Source organism: Oncorhynchus kisutch, linkage group LG5 (genome assembly GCF_002021735.2).
Source record: "Oncorhynchus kisutch isolate 150728-3 linkage group LG5, Okis_V2, whole genome shotgun sequence".
Lineage (NCBI taxonomy): Eukaryota > Metazoa > Chordata > Actinopteri > Salmoniformes > Salmonidae > Oncorhynchus > Oncorhynchus kisutch.
Window position 1 is genome coordinate 75,553,139 of NC_034178.2, and position 18,922 is coordinate 75,572,060.

The window sequence follows — 18,922 nt, forward strand, 5'->3', positions numbered from 1 at the left end:
TAAACAGTGGTAGAATTTAAATTAACTCCTCCCTCTTAAACCCCATTGGATAAGAAGGTCAGAGGGGCGGGACTTCGGGCTTTCAATTCAAGGGGCTTTATTGACATGGAGAAAAATATGCTAACATTGCCAAAGCAAGTGAAGTGAATTACACTTCCAAGCTTTCTCATCCAATGGATTTTCAAATCAAATCAAATGTATCTATATAGCCCTTCTTACATCAGCTGATATATCAAAGTGATATATCAAAGTGCTGTACAGAAACCCAGACTAAAACCCCAAACGGAGGCGAGGAGAGAGTGTATATAGGACACGAGGTGATCCAATTGAGTTTTTCCCAACGAGAACAGAAGCGCCGAGTACTCTTGCTAAAATCAAGTGTCGCCACCTAGCGAAACAATGAGGTATTAACACAAAACAAAGCTTCTTGGTCGCGTACACAGTTTAGCATATGTCATAGCGGGTGCAGCGAAATGCTTATGTTACTAGCTTCTATCAATGCAGTACAATGTCAAACAAATACACACATAATAAAAATGCAAATTAAAAAATGAATCAAGAAATTTCGGAACGAATTGTCGTTTTTGAATACTCCTTTCTGATTTTTATATAATATATTTTATATGTTATATATTATAGCGTGCATTATTTCCCTATAATGCTCAGTGTATTTGCACGGTAGAATATAATAGCAATAGTTAATTTGACATGTTTTGTTTGAGATGTTTTTGAAAGCAAAAGTCAAACAGGGGATACCGGTACTGAGTCAATGTGCGGGGGTACAGGTTAGTCGAGGTAATTTGTACATATAGGTAGGGGTAAAGTGACTATGCATAGATAATAAACAGCGAGTAGCAGCAGTGTAAAAACAAAGGGTGGGGGTTCAATGTACATTATTAATTGTTCAGCTTGGGGGTAGAAGCTGTTAAGGAGTCTTTTGGACCTAGACTTGGTGCTCCGGTACCGCTTGCCATGCGGTAGCAGAGAGAGAACAGTCTATGACTTGGGTGACTGTAGTCTTTGACAATTTTAAGGGCCTTCCTCTGACACCGCCTGGTGTAGAGGTCCTTGATGGCAGGGAGCTTGGTCCCAGTGATGTATTCGGCCGAACGCACTACCCTCTGTAGCACCTTACGGCCAGAGGCAGAGCAGTTACCATACCAGGTGGTGATGCAACCGGTCAGGATGCTCTCGATGGTGCAGCTGTAGAACTTTTTGAGGATCTGGGGACCCATGCCATATGTTTTCAGTCTCCTGAGGAGGAAAAGGTGTTATCGTGCCCTCTTCATGACTGTCTTAGTGTGTTTGGACCGTGATAGTTCGTTGGTGATGTGGACACCAAGGAACTTGAAGCTCTCGACCTGCTCCACTACAGCCCCGTCGATGAGAATGGGACGTGCTCAGTCCTCCTTTTCCTGTAGTCCACAATCATCTCCTTTGTCTTGATCACATTGATGGAGAGGTTGTTGTCCTGGCACCACACTGCCAGGTCTCTGACCTCCTCCCTATAGGCTGTCTCATCGTTGAGGGAGAGGTTGTTGTCCTGTCACCACACTGCCAGGTCTCTAACCTCCTCCCTATAGGCTGTCTCATCATTGTTGGTGATCAGGCCCACCACTGTGGTGTCATCAGCAAACTTAATGAGGGTGTTGGAGTCGTGCTTGGCCACGCAGCTGTGGGTGAACAGGGAGTACAGGAGGGGACTGAGCACGCGCCCCTGAGGGGCCCCAGTGGTGAGGATCAGCGTGGCAGATGTGTTGTTGCCTACCCTTACCACCTGGGGGCGGACCGTCAGGAAGTCCAGGATCCAGTTGCACAGGGCGGGGTTCAGGTGTTGAAGGCTGAACTGTTGTAGATGAACAGCATTCTTACATAGTTATTCCTCTTATCCAGGTGGTGTAGGGCAGTGTAATGGAGATTGCTTCGTTCGTGGATCTGTTGGGGTGGTATGCAAATTGTAGTGGATCTAGTAGGGTGTCGGGTAAGGTGGCTCCCAACGCACTTCATGATGAAAATAATTGAGCACATTCAATCTCATCCAAACCCTGGCCTTCCTTAAACTGTTGTTTGAAACCTGAAACAAACCCCCCAAACTTTCCTTAAAGCTTTTCCCCTAACCCTTGAATCAATATCGCTAAGCTTTTCTCACCCCATGTCAAGGCCCAGCCCCCAAAACAGCTGTAGCTCCACCCCATGTCAAGGCCCAGCCCCCAAAACAGCTGTAGCTCCACCCCATGTCAAGGCCCAGCCCCCAAAACAGCTGTAGCTCCACCCCATGTCAAGGCCCAGCCCCCAAAACAGCTGTAGCTCCACCCCATGTCAAGGCCCAGCCCCCAAAACAGCTGTAGCTCCACCCCATATCAAGGCCCAGCCCCAAAACAGCTGTAGCTCCACCCCATATCAAGGCCCAGCCCCCAAAACAGCTGTAGCTCCACCCCATATCAAGGCTCAGTCCCAAAAACAGCTGTAGCTCCACCCCATATCAATGCCTAGCCCCCAAAACAGCTGTAGCTCCACCCCATATCAATGCCTAGCCCCCAAAACAGCTGTAGCTCCACCCCATATCAATGCCCAGCCCCAAAACAACAAAATCCAATGTGATTGGTCCATGAATTTCATGTCAGCATGAGAAAAGAGTTTTATTTGGTGCTTTACGTGAACAAGCAAAAACATTGAGTAGATTGACAACTCATTAACATGTACAAAGATAACAAGTGTCACAAATATTTTTTTTTGTCTCAGTGTAACTTAACGACATGGCATGGCAAACTTGAAAATATGCAGGCGTTGGTTGTTGTGTCTCATTGCATCGATACTCTATCGTCATGCATCGATACCATCAGGTTATATCACATATAACAGGGTATAGCAGCGCTTGAAGAAAAAGTACTTGGTTAATAGTATTACAAAATGTATGTGATTGTAGCTCCATTGTTTTTAATAACATTTATTTGATCATAAAACACAATGACAAATGTTCCTTCAATAATGTTCCTAATGTACAAGGTGTAATATGTTGTCTGTGGATAATAGTAAGACCATGTACCAACCTTCAACAAGACAAATCAATTTAACAACAACTAGAAGTAGTTTGATTTGAGTTTGTGTCTTCCTTTACATCTTGTGTTTTCAGGCGGGATCAGTCTCAGACACTTACCGACCACAGTCCTTCAGCTGACTCAGAGGTAACACAAACTCAAATACAATATAAAATCATGTTTTGGCAAAATCATTTAAGTAAGTTTAGTAACACATTGGCAATTAAACAAAGAATATAACATTTGAAATGAAGGTCCTTAAATCACTAAATAAATACAATGTCACAATATTGTATCCCAGTATTTTACACAGTCTTCCTTCACCTTAAAATCAAATTCAAGCATGAAACCGCAGTCAGCTGGTTGATGGGCTCATTCCCTGAGGACTAGATTACAAAAATATTACTACATCATTTACAGATTATTAGATTTTTTACAGATAAACACTCACTGTAGGCTGGTTTCCTGGACACAGATTAAACCTAAAACCTAGTACCTTACTGAAACCCTGACTGAAACCTGAAACCCTGACTGAAACCTTGTCCCTGACTGAAACCTAGTCCCTGACTGAAACCTAGTCCCTGACTGAAACCTGAAACTCTGACTGAAACCTAGTCACTGACTGAAACCCCGACTGAAAACTGAAACCCTGACTGAAACCTAGTACCGGACTGAAACCTAGTCCCTGACTGAAACCTGAAACACTGACTGAAACCTAGTCCCTGACTGAAACACTGACTGAAACCTAGTCCCTGACTGAAACCTAGTCCCTGACTGAAACCTGAAACCCTGACTGAAACCTAGTCCCTGACTGAAACCTGAAACCCTAAATGAAATCTATTCCCGAATTAAACCTGAAACCCTGACTGAAACCTAGTCGCTGGCTGGAACCTAGTCTTTGACAAACCTTGTCCCTGACTGAAACGCATGTTCAATGGAGATCAAACACCCATTGAAAGTGCTTCTTCGTCTAGGACTAGGTTTAACTTTGCCCGGGAAACGGGCACTATAAAGTCTAAGCTCCAGGTAGTCAGTCTCAGGAGAGTTTCTTGTTGGAGCCAGAGCCAGTGTTGTGTTGGTTATTGATAAAGTCCATGATGAGCTGAGCTGTCTTGCGAGGTCGCTCCATCACCACAGAGTGACCACAGTTGTCCAGCAGGTCCACCTGACAGCCAGAGACGGCCTCCTTCAGCATAGATGATCCAGAAACATCCACCACCTGATAGAGGAAGAGAGGAGAGGAGGGAGGGAGTCCAATTAAGAGGAACACTCTTTCTATCTAGAATCTAAACGTGTTCTTTGGCTGTCCCTATAGGATAACACTTTGAATAACCCTTTTTGGTTCCAGGTAGAACTTTTTTGTGTTCTATGTAGAACTTTAAAGGTAGCCTAGTGGTTAGAGCATTGGGCCAGTAACCGAAAGGTCGCTGGATCGAATCCCTGAGCTGACAAGGTAAAAATCTGTCGTTCTGCCCCTGAACAAGGTAGTTAATCCACTGTTCCTAGACAATCATTGTAAATAAGAATTTGTTCTTAACTGACTTGTCTAGTTAAATAAAGGTTAAATATATATATTTTTTTTTAAATGCTTGGAACCAAAAATGGTTCTCCTATGGGGACAGTTGAATAACCTTTTTTCTATTCTGTTTTAATCATTACAATTATAAAGACAAACAGTAAATAACCTACAAAATTCACATACATTATATTCAAAACAACAACAAAATCCCTTTTTTCCAAGTAGTGTACAAGTAGCGTACAAGTAGTGTACAAGTAGCGTACAAGTAGTGTACAAGTAGTGTACAAGTAGCGTACAAGTAGCGTACAAGTAGTGTACAAGTAGCGTACAAGTAGCGTACAAGTAGCGTACAAGTAGTGTACAAGTAGCGTACAAGTAGTGTACAAGTAGCGTACAAGTAGTGTACAAGTAGCGTACAAGTAGTGTACAAGTAGCGTACAAGTAGCGTACAAGTAGTGTACAAGTAGCTTACAAGTAGCTTACAAGTAGTGTACAAGTAGCGTACAAGTAGCGTACAAGTAGCGTACAAGTAGCGTACAAGTAGCGTACAAGTAGCGTACAAGTAGTGTACAAGTAGTGTACAAGTAGCTTACAAGTAGCGTACAAGTAGCGTCCAAGTAGCGTACAAGTAGCGTACAAGTAGCGTACAAGTAGTGTACAAGTAGTGTACAAGTAGTGTACAAGTAGCGTACAAGTAGTGTACAAGTAGCGTACAAGTAGTGTACAAGTAGCGTACAAGTAGCGTACAAGTAGTGTACAAGTAGTGTACAAGTAGCTTACAAGTAGTGTACAAGTAGCGTACAAGTAGCGTACAAGTAGCGTACAAGTAGCGTACAAGTAGTGTACAAGTAGTGTACAAGTAGTGTACAAGTAGCTTACAAGTAGCGTACAAGTAGCGTCCAAGTAGTGTACAAGTAGCGTCCAAGTAGCGTACAAGTAGTGTACAAGTAGTGTACAAGTAGTGTACAAGTAGTGTACAAGTAGTGTACAAGTAGCGTACAAGTAGTGTACAAGTAGCGTACAAGTAGTGTACAAGTAGCGTACAAGTAGTGTACAAGTAGCGTACAAGTAGTGTATGCACATCCAGTTACTTGCATTACTTGTAATAAAATAAAGATCCACTGTTGATTGCTCCCACAGTTTTATTGTGCAAGGTTACGACCCAACGCTCCTGGGATGCTTACCTGGTCATGCTTCCCCCAGATGACCTGTGTTGGGACTGTGATTAGATGCATGTTCTCATGTAAGGAGTGTCTGGACTTCTCTCCTACGATCTCCATGAACACTGAGGAAAGATAGAATAATACCGATTAACTCAGGAAAGACAGGAGAATATCGATTCAATCAGGAAAGACAGGAGAATACCTATTCACTGAGGAAAGATATAATACCTATTCACTAAGGAAAGATATAATACCTATTCACTAAGTAAAGATAGAGGAATACCTATTCACTAAGGAAAGATATAATACCTATTCACTAAGTAAAGATAGAGGAATACCTATTCACAAAGGAAAGATAGAAGAATACCTATTCACTAAGGAAAGATAAGTGAATAGTTATTCCTCTACACATGCATATGCACCACAAAACCCCCCAAAACATTCCACCAGGTGTGATTGACAAGTCTGACAGAATCATTCAATTATTCAATGAATGTTTTTGAAGCAGACATTCAAACCAAGTCCCTCACACTCTCTGTAGAAGTCGTTGTTTGGAACTCGAACATCCACCAATCCCTGAAGAATCTGTCAAAAGAATAATGAAGGTTATTGTAAGGAACCGGGCAGTAGATTGTCGTTCAAAACAAATACATGGCAACAAGTAGAAGAGAAGCTTTTGAGTAGTTCTAGTAGTTCTAGTCGTTCTAGTCGTTCTAGTCATCCGGGTTTGTTGTTGTTGTTGTTATTGACTAAATCCTGAAGATGTTGACCAGCCGCCAACAACAACAAAACTAAGACCTGGATTCAATCCGATCAGCAGTAGATCTGCGTGATCGTGCGCATGACATTCATTTTCGATTGAGCCGAACGTTTGCACCGTTTTCCATGAATGTGTTCTCCACGAACGCGGAAACAAATGCTTTGAAAAAGTCCAATTGCCCGACAAAGTGCGATCGGATTGAATCGCGGCCTATAAGTAATCCCAAACTGAAATGTATCAATGACTACCTGTTGAGGGATCTTGAAGCGTACGAAAGAGCAGAGTTTGAGCATATCGTCCATCTCCTCTGGGGTAGAGGGGATCAGAGGGATGCCCTGGGGATCCAGGCTCCCACTCAGTTCCTGGTCCTTCTCCAACTCCCTCAGACGCTCCACAAACGGACTCTCGGTAGGAAGACCTGAAAAAAAGACCACAAATAAACTGAACAAAAATATAAAAACACAACTGCAAATCAAATTGTATTTGTCTCATGAGCCTGAATACAACAGGTGTAATAGACAGTGAAATGCTTATATACAGGCCCTTAACCAACTATGCAGTATCAGGAAAAATAAAGTGTGAAAGTAATTACTAAAATAAACTGAACTAAAAAAATAACCCTAACCCTACAGAAAAATAACAAGTAATTAAAGAGCACCAGTAAAATAACAATAGTGAGGCTATACTCAGGGAGTCCGGTGCAGAGTCAATGTGCAGGAGCACCGGTTAGTTGATGTAATATGTGCATGTAGGTAGACTTAAAGTGACTACGCATAGATAAACAGAGAGTAGCAGCATAAAAATGGGGGTGGGAGGGTGCAAATAGTCTGGGTAGCCATTTTATTAGCTGTTCAGGAGTCTTATGGCTTGGGGGTAGAAGCTGTTAAGAAGCCTTTTGGACCTAGACTGGCGCTCTGAGAACAGTCTATGACTAGGGTGGTTGGAGTCTTTGACAATTTTTAGGGCCTTCCTCTGACACCGCCTGGTATAGAGGTCCTGGATGGCAGGAAGCTTAGCCCCAGGGATGTACTAGGCCGTACACACTACCCTCTGTAGTGCCTTGCAGTCGGAGGCCGAGCAGTTGCCATACCAGGCAGTGATGCAACCAGGATGCTTTCGACGGTGCAGCTGTAGAACTTTAAGGATCTGAGGACCCATGCCAAATCTTTTCAGTTTCCTGAGGAGAAATAGGCTTTGTTGTGCCCTCTTCACGACTGTCTTGATAGGTTTGGATCATGATAGTTCCTTGGTGATGTGGACACCAAGGAAATTGAAACTCTTAACCTGCTCCACTACAGCCACGTCGATGAGAATGGGGGCGTGGCTCGGTCCTTCTTTTCCCGAAGTCCACAATCATCTCCTTTGTCTTGAGCACTTTGAGGGAGAGGTTGTTATCCTGGCACCACACAGTGTTGTTACCTACACTCACCACCTGGGGGCATCCTGTCAGGAAGTCCAGGATCCAGAAGTCCACAATCATGGCACCACACTGTTGTTACCTACCCTCACCACCTATGCGGTGGCCCTTCAGGAAGTCCAGGATCCAGTTGCAGAGAGAGGTGTTGTTACCTACCCTCATCACCTGGGGGGCGGCCCATCAGGAAGTCCAGGATCCAGTTGCAGAGAGAGCTGTTTAGACCCAGGATCCTTAGCTCAGTGATGAGCTTTGAGGGCAGTATGTTAGGGGGAGGGACGAGCTCTACAGCCGAGTCCAAAAGCTGAAGAACATTCCGCACATCCAGGTACTTTCCGCAGGTGGAGTTGTGGACAAAACTCACGGAAAACAGGAAGGGAAAAAAACCACTGCTGCTCATGTTCCCAGGTGATATTTATTTACAATGTTTCTACCTGTTTTCATCAGGCATCCATATCCCAGGTGGGTGGGGGAAGGTCCTATATATAGGGGCAGTACTCAGTGACATCACTTCCTGAAACAGGTAAGTACATTAAAAAAAAAACATAGTTTCACAATATTAACATTCAATGTATCAAAATGTATGATCATAAACAGGAAATGTGATCAATATTTACTCTACTCTGAGTCTCACAACTCAATCGCTGGTTTTCTGACCCTCCCAAAAGATAGAATTTGTCGATAATTGGCCCTCTTTCTGGGACTCACCCACAAACAGGACCAAGCCTGGCCTGTTGAGGAGTGACGGACCCCATCCTAGCTGGAGGGGTGCTCTCATCTTATCTACGAACATAGACAGGGCTCCAACTCCCCTAGCTCCACAATGAGATGGCCTGCTGTCTGGCCTGCACCCTGTTAGCCATTCTGCCAGCTTAGTGGAGTCTGCCACTAGCACAGTCAGTGTAGCCAGCTCAGCTATCCCCATTGAGACCATGTCTGTGCCTCGATCTAGGTTGGGAAAAACTAAACATGGCGGTGCTCACCTTAGCAATCTCACTAGAATAAAGACCTCCTCCATTCCTGCCATTATTGAAAGGGATTGTGATATCTCACATCTCAAAATAGGGCTACTTAATATTAGATCCCTTACTTCCAAGGCAGTTATGGACAATTAAACTAATCACTGATCATAACCTTGATGTGATTGGCCTGACTGAAACATGGCTTAAGCCTGATGAATTTACTGTGTTAAATGAGGCCTCACCTCCTGGTTACACTAGTGACCATATCCCCCATGCATCCCGCAAAGGCGGAGGTGTTGCTAACATTTACGATAGCAAATTTCAACTTACCCATTTTCAGGTTTTGTGCTTCTTGTCATGAAATCTATGCAGCCTACTCAATCACTTTTTTTTATAGCTACTGTTTACAGGCCTCCTGGGCCATATACAGCGTTCCTCACTGAGTTCCCTGAATTCCTATCGGACCTTGTAGTCATAGCAGATGATATTCAAATTTTTGGTGACTTTAATATTCACATGGAAAAGTCCACAGACCCTCTCCAAAAGGCTTTCGGAGCCATCATCGACTCAGTGGGTTTTGTCCAACATGTCTCCGGACCCACTCACTGCCACAGTCATACTCTGGACCTAGTTTCGTCCAGTGGAATAAATGTTTTTCCTCATAATCCAGGACTATCGGACCACCATTTTATTACATTGGCAACAAATAATCTGCTCAGACCCCAACCAAGGATCATCAAAAGCTGTGCTATAAATTCTCAGACAACTAGATGCCCTTCCAGACTCCCTCCGCCTACACGACATCAGAGTACAAAAATCATTTAACCACCGAACTGAGTAACTCAATTTAACCTTCGTAATACCCTAGATGCAGTCACACCCCTAAAAACTAAAAACATTTCTCATAAGAAACTAGCTCCCTGGTATACAGAAAATACCCGAGCTCTGAAGCAAGCTTCCAGAAAATTGGAACAGAAAGGGCGCCACACCAAACTGGAAGCCTTCCAACTAGCTTGGAAAGACAGTACCGTGCAGTATCGAAGAGCCCTCACTGCTGCTCCACCAAACTGGAAGTCTTCCGACTAGCTTGGAAAGACAGTACCGTGCAGTATCGAAGAGCCCTCACTGCTGCTCCACCAATCTGGAAGCCTTCCAACTAGCTTGGAAAGACAGTACCGTGCAGTATCGAAGAGCCCTCACTGCTGCTCCACCAATCTGGAAGTCTTCTGACTAGCTTTGAAAGACAGTACCATGCAGTATCGAAGAGCCCTCACTGCTGCTCCACCAATCTGTAAGTCTTCTGACTAGCTTCGAAAGACAGTACCATGCAGTATCGAAGAGCCCTCACTGCTGCTCCACCAATCTGTAAGTCTTCTGACTAGCTTTGACTCCTCTTTAAATGTGCGTATTTCTCCAAAACTCAGTCGTCTATACAGAACTATCAGGACCTCAGATCAATGGAGACACTCAAGTTTTTTAATCCTCTTTCTCTTGACCCATTCATGAAAATATTCATGGCCTCTAAACCTTCAAGCTACATACTGGACCCTATTCCAACTAAACTACTGAAAGAGCTGCTTCCTGTGCTTGGCCCTCCTATGTTGAACATAATAAACGGCTCTCTATCCACTGGATGTGTACCAAACTCACAAAAAATGGCAGTAATAAAGCCTCTCTTGAAAAAGCCAAACCTTGAGCCAGAAAATCTTTAAAAACAAAAAAAAAAATCAGCCTATATCGAATCTCCCATTCCTCTCAAAATGTTTTGAAAAAGCTGTTGCACGGCAACTCACTTCCTTCCTGAAGACAAACAATGTATACGAAACGCTTCAGTCTGGTTTTAGACCCCATCATAGCACTGAGACTGCACTTGTGAAGGTGGTAAATGACCTTTTAATGGCATCAGACCGAGGCTCTGCATCTGTCCTCGTGCTCCTAGACCTTAGTGCTGCTTTCGATACCATCGATCACCACATTATTTTAGAGAGATTGGAAACCCAAATTGGTCGACACGGACAAGTTCTGGCCTGGTTCAGATCTTATCTGATGGAAAGATATCAGTTTGTCTCTGTGGATGGTTTGTCCTCTGACAAATCAATTATAAGTCTCGGTGTTCATCAAGGTTCCGTTTTAGGACCACTATTGTTTTAACTATATATTTTACCTCTTGGTGATGTCATTCGAAAACATCATGTTAACTTTCACTGCTATGCGGATGATACACATCTGTACATTTCGATGAAACATGGTGAAGCCCAAAAATTGCCCTCCCTGGAAGCCTGTGTTTCAGACATAAGGAAGTGGATGGCTGTAAACTTTCTACTTTTAAACTCGGAGAAAACAGAGATGCTTGTTCTAGGTCCCAAGAAAGAAAGAAAGAGATCTTCTGTTGAATCTGACAATAAATATTGATGGTTGTTCAGTCGTCTCAAATAAAACTGAAGGACGTCGGCGTTACTCTGGACCCTGAGCTCTCTTTTGACGGACATATCAAGACTATTTCTAGGACAGCTTTTTTCCATCTAGGTAACGTTGCAAAAATCAGAAACTTTCTATCCAAAAATGCAGAAAAATGGATCCATGCGTTGTCACTTCTAGGTTAGCCTACTGCAATGCTCTACTTTCCGGCTACCCGGATAAAGCACTAAATAAACTTCAGTTAGTACTAAACACGGCTACTAGAATCTTGACTAGAACCCAAAAATTTGATCATATTACTCCAGTGCTAGCCTCTCTACACTGGCTTCCTGTTAAGGCAAGGGCTGATTTCAAGGTTTTACTGCTAATTGCTCCTACCTATCTCACCGATCTGGTCCTGCCGTACATACCTACACGTACGCTACGGTCACAAGACGCAGGCCTCCTTACTGTCCCTAGAATATCTTAGCAAACAGCTGGAGGCAGGGCTTTCTCCTATAGAGCTCAATTTTTATGGAATGGTCTGCCTATCAATGTGAGACGCAGACTTTATTGAAGACTTAGCTCTTCAGTAGATTCTATAATTGAGTCTGGCCCAGGGGTGTGAAGGTAAATGGAAAGGCACTGGAGCGACTAACCGCTGTCTCTGCCTGGCCGGTTCCCTCTCTAACTCTGACCCTATTACGGGGGCTGAGTCACTGGCTTACTGGGGCTCTTTCATGCCGTCCCAAGGAGGGGTGCGTCACTTGAGTGGGTTGAGTCACTGATGTGATCTTCCTGTCCGGGCTGGCGCCCCCCCCCCCTTGGGTTTGTGCCATGGGGGAGATCTTCATGTGCTATACTCGACCTTGCAAACCCACAGTTTCATCCGCTGTCTCGGTGGCTGGTCTCAGACAATCCCGCAGGTGAAGAAGCCGGATGTGCAGGTCCTGGGTTGGTGTGGTTACACATGGTCTGCGGTTGTGAAGCCAGTTAGACACACTGCCAAATTCTCTAAAACGAAGTTGGAGGTGGCTTATGATAGAGAAATTAACATGACAGCTCTGGTGGACATTCCTGCAGTCAGCATGCCAATTGCATGCTCCCTCAAAATACTGAGACATCTGTGGCATTGTGTTTTTGTGACAAAACAGCACATGGGGACAATGATTATGTAATGATTATGCTGTTTAACCAGCTTCTTGATATGCCACACCTGTCAGGTGGTTAGATTATCTTGGCAAAGGGATAAATGCTCACTAACAGGGATGGAAACAAATTTGTTCACAAAATCTGAGAGAAATAATATGTTTGTGTGTCTGGAACATTTCTGGGATCTTTTATTTCAGCTCATGAAACACGATGTTTGCGTTTATATTTTTTGTTCAGTGTAAATAAACATCTAAGAAAATTATCCCGAAGGCCTGTTGGCATAAGGAGTTCCATAATTCATAATATAATTCATAATTTGAGCATGTATTTATTAATTGTGAATCAACATTAGGAATATTTCAACCCCACAAACACACCCTTGTTAAAAAGACAACTCAATTATAGAATAGGTAGCATATATTTTAAAAATGATAATAATAATAATAATAATAAATAAAAAAAGTGTTGTTATATGATTGCAAACTTGCGGGAAACTATGTCACTATGGACATTTTCTGCAGCCATTTTGAAATGTTACTTTAGAACTGTAAGCTGTACCTGCCGGACAGATGAGGGTGACACTGCAAAGGTCGTTGGGGTAACGGGCTGCGTACACTCCAGCTACGTTTCCTCCCATGGAGGTGCCCACGAGATGGAAGGGCCTCTTGGTCAGACGGACACTCTCCACGAACTGGACACACACAGAGGGGACACAGAGGGGACAGAGGGGACACAGAGGGGACACAGAGGGCACAGAGGGGACAGAGGGGACACAGAGGGGACACAGAGGGGACACAGAGGGCACACAGAGGGGACACAGAGGGGACACAGAGACATGTACTGTAATCCAGCATGAAAACATACCAGTAGCAGTTCACAGCAGCCGCTAAGGAAGAAATCATTGTTGTAATACTTTAATAGTCATTTCAAGTCTGTATCTGAGAGCACTATGCTATTTCATTATATACAGAATATATATATTTAGGGCGGCAGGAAGCCTAGTGGTTAGAGCGTTGGGCCAGTAACCAGCAGGTAGCCTAGTGGTTAGAGCGTTGGGCCAGTAACCAGCAGGTAGCCTAGTGGTTAGAGCGTTGGACTAGTAACCAGCAGGTAGCCTAGTGGTTAGAGCGTTGGGCCAGTAACCAGCAGGTAGCCTAGTGGTTAGAGCGTTGGGCCAGTAACCAGCAGGTAGCCTAGTGGTTAGAGCGTTGGACCAGTAACCAGCAGGTAGCCTAGTGGTTAGAGCGTTGGGCCAGTAACCAGCAGGTAGCCTAGTGGTTAGAGCGTTGGGCCAGTAACCAGCAGGTAGCCTAGTGGTTAGAGCGTTGGGCCAGTAACCAGCAGGTAGCCTAGTGGTTAGAGCGTTGGGCCAGTAACCAGCAGGTAGCCTAGTGGTTAGAGCGTTGGGCCAGTAACCAGCAGGTAGCCTAGTGGTTAGAGCGTTGGGCCAGTAACCAGCAGGTAGCCTAGTGGTTAGAGCGTTGGGCCAGTAACCAGCAGGTAGCCTAGTGGTTAGAGCGTTGGGCCAGTAACCAGCAGGTAGCCTAGTGGTTAGAGCGTTGGGCCAGTAACCAGCAGGAAGCCTAGTGGTTAGAGCGTTGGGCCAGTAACCAGCAGATAGCCTAGTGGTTAGAGCGTTGGGCCAGTAACCAGCAGGTAGCCTAGTGTTTGAGCGTTGGGCCAGTAACCAGCAGGTAGCCTAGTGGTTAGAGCGTTGGGCCAGTAACCAGCAGGTAGCCTAGTGGTTAGAGTGTTGGGCCAGTAACCAGCAGGTAGCCTAGTGGTTAGAGCGTTGGGCCAGTAACCAGCAGGTAGCCTAGTGGTTAGAGTGTTGGGCCAGTAACCAGCAGGAAGCCTAGTGGTTAGAGCGTTGGGCCAGTAACCAGCAGGTAGCCTAGTGGTTAGAGCGTTGGGCCAGTAACCAGCAGGTAGCCTAGTGGTTAGAGCGTTGGGCCAGTAACCAGCAGGTAGCCTAGTGGTTAGAGCGTTGGGCCAGTAACCAGCAGGTAGCCTAGTGGTTAGAGTGTTGGGCCAGTAACCAGCAGGAAGCCTAGTGGTTAGAGCGTTGGGCCAGTAACCAGCAGGTAGCCTAGTGGTTAGAGCGTTGGACTAGTAACCAGCAGGTAGCCTAGTGGTTAGAGCGTTGGGCCAGTAACCAGCAGGTAGCCTAGTGGTTAGAGCGTTGGGCCAGTAACCGAAAAGGTTGCAAGATAGAATCACCGAGCTGACAAGGTAAAAATCTGTCGTTCTGCCCCTGAACAAGGCAGTTAACCCACCGTCCCTAGGCCGTCATTGAACATAGGAATTTGTTCGTAACCGACTTGCCTAGTTAAATAAAGATAAATTAAATACAAAAATAAATATATATATATATACACAGTATAAGATAATAAGTTCCCATTTTCCCCAAAAACATTTTTTATCTTGATCAGTATATTTGAATTCAACCATATGATTTGGCTCTGAATTTCAGAGGATAATATTCAAAATGTAACCAAGCTTTTATGGATTCTTTGAGGAAATGTCCATTATGAAATAATGCAGTAACGAAGTCACACGTCTTTATTTGTATAAAAGTAAATATTTTGAAAAATAAAAAAAAGTGAGTTGGTCTTTTTCTAAGATTTTACATGAGATCCAACTCATATTTACATATAGCTTGAATCCATGAGGCTTTCAGGGATTGATTCAAAGCTTCAATGTTCTTTATGTTCAGCCCTCCATTGTCATGTATATTATAGATGTATTTCCGTTTGACCTTTTCTGGTAAACTGAAAGATCTAAAGATGTAAAAATATTGGCTTCAAACTGCAGAAATGGGGATGGAAGTGACAAGAAGAGACAGACGAACTGAGAGACAATGAATGTGTTTATCAACCACACTCTAACAAAGACAAAGCTTTATCTTTCCACTACAAAAGTCTTTCGTCAATCTTAATTAGTTTCAACTAAATGGAATGTACAGTGCATTTGGAAAGTATTCAGACCCCTTGACTTTTTCAACATTTTGTTACGTTACAGCCTCATTCTAAAATGCATTAGTTTTTTCCCCCCCTCATCAATCTACACACAATACCCCAGAATGACATCACAATACCCCAGAATGACATCACAATACCCCAGAATGACATCACAATACCCAACAATGATATCACAATACCCGACAATGATATCACAATACCCCATAATGACATCACAATACCCCATAATGAAAAATAAAAATCTGCCTTTTAGAAATTCTTGCAAATGTATATATATATATATATAAAAAAAAAAAAAGGAAATATCACATTTACATTCAGACTCTTGACTCAGTACTTTGTTGAAGCCCCTTTGGCAGCGATTTCAGCCTTATATCTTCTTGGGTACGTCGCTACAAGGTTGGCACACCTGTATTTGGGGAGTTTCTCACATGCTTCTCTACAGATCCTCTCAAGCTCTGTCAGGTTGGATGGGGAGTGTCGCTGCACAGCTATTTTCAGGTCTCTCCAGAGATGTTTGATCGGGTTCAAGTTTGGGCTCTGGCTGGGCCACTCAAGGACATTGAGAGACTTGTCCTGAAGCCACTCCTATGTTCTCTTGGCTGTGTGGTTAGGGTCGTTGTCCTGTTGGAAGGTGAACCTTCGCCCCAGTCTGAGGTCCTGAGCAATCTGGAGCAGGTTTTCATCAAGGATCTCGCTGTACTTTGCTCCATTCATCTTTCTTCGATCCTGACTAGTCTCCCGTTCCCTGACACTGAAACACATCCCCACAGCATGATGCTGCCACCACCATGCTTCACCGTAGGGATGGTGCCAGGTTTCCTCCAGATGTGATGCTTGGCATTCAGGCCAAAGAGTTCAATCTTGGTTTCATCAGACCAGAGAATCTTGTTTCTCATGGCCTGAGTCCTTTAGGTGCCTTTTGGCAAACTCCAAGTGGGCTGTCATGTGCCTTTTACTGAAGAGTGGCTTCCGTCTGGCCACTCTACCATAAAGGCCTGATTGGTGGAGTGCTGCAGAGATGGTTGTCCTTCTGGAAGGTTCTCCCCCATCTCCACAGATGAACTCTGGAGCTCTGTCAGAGTGACCATCGGGTTCTTGGTCACCTCTCTGACCAAGGCCCTTCTCCCCGTTTGCTCAGTTTGGCCGGGCGGCCAGCTCTAGGAAGAGTCTTGGTGGTTCCAAACTTCTTAGTTTAAGTTAGTTAGTTGGACTTTCTTGGGGAACCCGCTCTGAAAATTTCTCATAATTTTCGCCGGGCATAAATGGGACCCATGTTGTCCAAAAGGTTTACTTTTAATTTATCTGTCAAATTAATTCCCCCCCCCCCAAGAGTCTTCATGATCATCCAGGTGCTTTCAGGTGCTTTTTGGACGACATGGGTCCCATTATGTCTGGTGAAAATCAAACACCTGCATTCCACAGTAAGAACCTCATACCAACGGTCAGCATGGTGGTGGTAGTGTGATGGTTTGATGATGCTTTTCTGCATCAGGACCTGGACGATTAATTCTGCTCTGTATCAAAGAATTCTACAGGAGAATGTCTGGCCATCTGTCTGTGAACTGAAGCTAAAACGCAGTTGGGTCACGCAGCGAGACAAATTATCCAAAATACATAATCAAGTCTACATGAAAATGGTTTTGGAATGGCCTAGTCAAAGTCCAGACCTAATCCAATTTGAGATGTTGTGGCAGGGCCTGAAATGAGCAGTTCACGCTTGAAAACCCACAAATGACCCCCGTTCTGCATGGAAGAGTGGGCCAAAATTCCTCCACAGCGGTGTGAGAGACTGATTATCAACTACAGGAAGTGTTTGGTTGGAGTCATTGCAGCTAAAGGTGGCACAACCAGTTGTTGAGTGTAAGGGGGGCAATTACATTTTCAAACTTGGGAATTGGTGGTTTTATAACTTTGTTAATGAAGTTCCCTTTATCTAATATTAGGTTTTGGTTGAAGATCTGATTGGCAAAAAAATGGCGCTGAAGAACATGCCTGACGTTTTACAATCTTTTACAAATTGTGCTGTCTTGTAATTTTTTTGCACTACTTATTTTTTAACTTATTGTAATAAACATTAAACATTAACTTATTTTGTACATAATGTGGTTCTACCGTCTCTTATGACTGAGAAACACTTCTGGACATCAAAAAAGCGACTACTCAACACGGACTGGAAGAAATGTTTTCCTTTAACGAGTCCGACGAGAAGGATATCCTGCTCTCACAGGAACAGGCCCAGGTCCACGCCTTTCACAGGAACAGGCCCAGATCCACACCTTTTGCATGAAGAAAAGACGCCGGAAAAGGGGACGCAGATCGGGGATCCTTCTGAGAAGCCGGAGGCGAGTGAGTGAACTCCCAATGCCTTCCATTCTCTTTGCTAACGTGCAATCGTTAGAAAATAAAATTGATGACCAATTAAGATTATCCTACCAACGGGACATTAAAAACTGTATTGAATCTTGTGTTTCACCGAGACGTGGCTGAACGAAGAAACAGACAATATAGAGCTGGCAGGATGTTCCATGCACCGGCAGAACAGAGACGCTACCTCTGTTAAGACGAGGGGTGGAGGTCTTTTTGTCAATAACAGCTGGTGCGCGATGTCTAATATTAAAGAAGTCTCGAGGTATTGCTCGCCTGAGGTAGAGTACCTTATGATAAGCTGTAGACCATACTATCTACCAAGAGAGTTCTCATCTATATTATTTGTAGCCGTCTATTTACCACCACAAAGCGAAGCTGGCACTAAGACCGCTCTCAAGCAAAGAAGCGGCGCTCCTAGTGGCCGGGGACTTTAATGCAGGCAAACTTAAATCAGTTTCACCAAATTTTTACCAGCATGTCACATGTGCAACCAGGAGAAGAAAAAAAATCCAAGACCAACTTTACTCCACGAACAGAGATGCATACAAAGCTCTCCCCCGAAATCTTTACAAGCAAAAACTAAAGCAGGAAGTACCAGTGACTCGCTCAATACGGAAGTGGTCAGATGACGTGGATGCTACACTACAGGACTGTTTTGCTAGCACAGACTGGAATATGTTCCGGGATTCATCCAATGGCTATCTGAAGATGGTTTTTTTACATTTTTTTTTATTTGACCTTTATTTAACCAGGAAGGCAAGTTCTCATTTACAACTGCGACCTGGCCAAGATAAAGCAAAGCAGTGCGACACAAACAACAACACAGAGTTACACATGGAGTAAACAAACAAGCCAATAACACAATAAACAAGTCAATAACACAAAAGAAAGTCTATATACAGTTGGTGCAAATGGCATGAGGTGGTAAGGCAATAAATGGGCCACAGTAGAGAAGTAATTGCAATTTAGCAAATTGACACGGGAGTGATGATGTGCAAGTAGAAATACTGGTGTACAAAAGAGCAGAAAAGTAAATAAAAACAATATGGGGATGAGGAAGGTAGTTGACTGGATGGGGTATTTACATATGGGCTATGTACAGCTGCAGCAATTGGTTAGCTGCTCAGATAGCTTTTGTTTAAAGTTAGTGAGGGAAATCTAAGTCT

The 18,922-nt window shown here is 43.9% G+C and overlaps 1 protein-coding gene across 2 annotated transcripts in view; it reads right to left on the minus strand.

Moving 5' to 3' along the window:
* Positions 1-2,613: 2,613 nt before the first annotated feature.
* Positions 2,614-18,922, minus strand: part of abhd6a (abhydrolase domain containing 6, acylglycerol lipase a) — a 37,233-nt gene continuing 20,924 nt past the window's right edge. For both annotated transcript variants that reach the window (XM_020484031.2, XM_020484033.2), the window contains exons 5-9: positions 12,964-13,096; positions 6,729-6,898; positions 6,251-6,305; positions 5,742-5,842; positions 2,614-4,257 (exon numbers count right to left, since the gene is read on the minus strand). In XM_020484031.2, the coding sequence (XP_020339620.1) occupies positions 4,075-4,257; positions 5,742-5,842; positions 6,251-6,305; positions 6,729-6,898; positions 12,964-13,096 (642 nt within the window). In that variant the 3' untranslated portion in view covers positions 2,614-4,074. The remainder of the gene's footprint in view (positions 4,258-5,741; positions 5,843-6,250; positions 6,306-6,728; positions 6,899-12,963; positions 13,097-18,922) is intronic.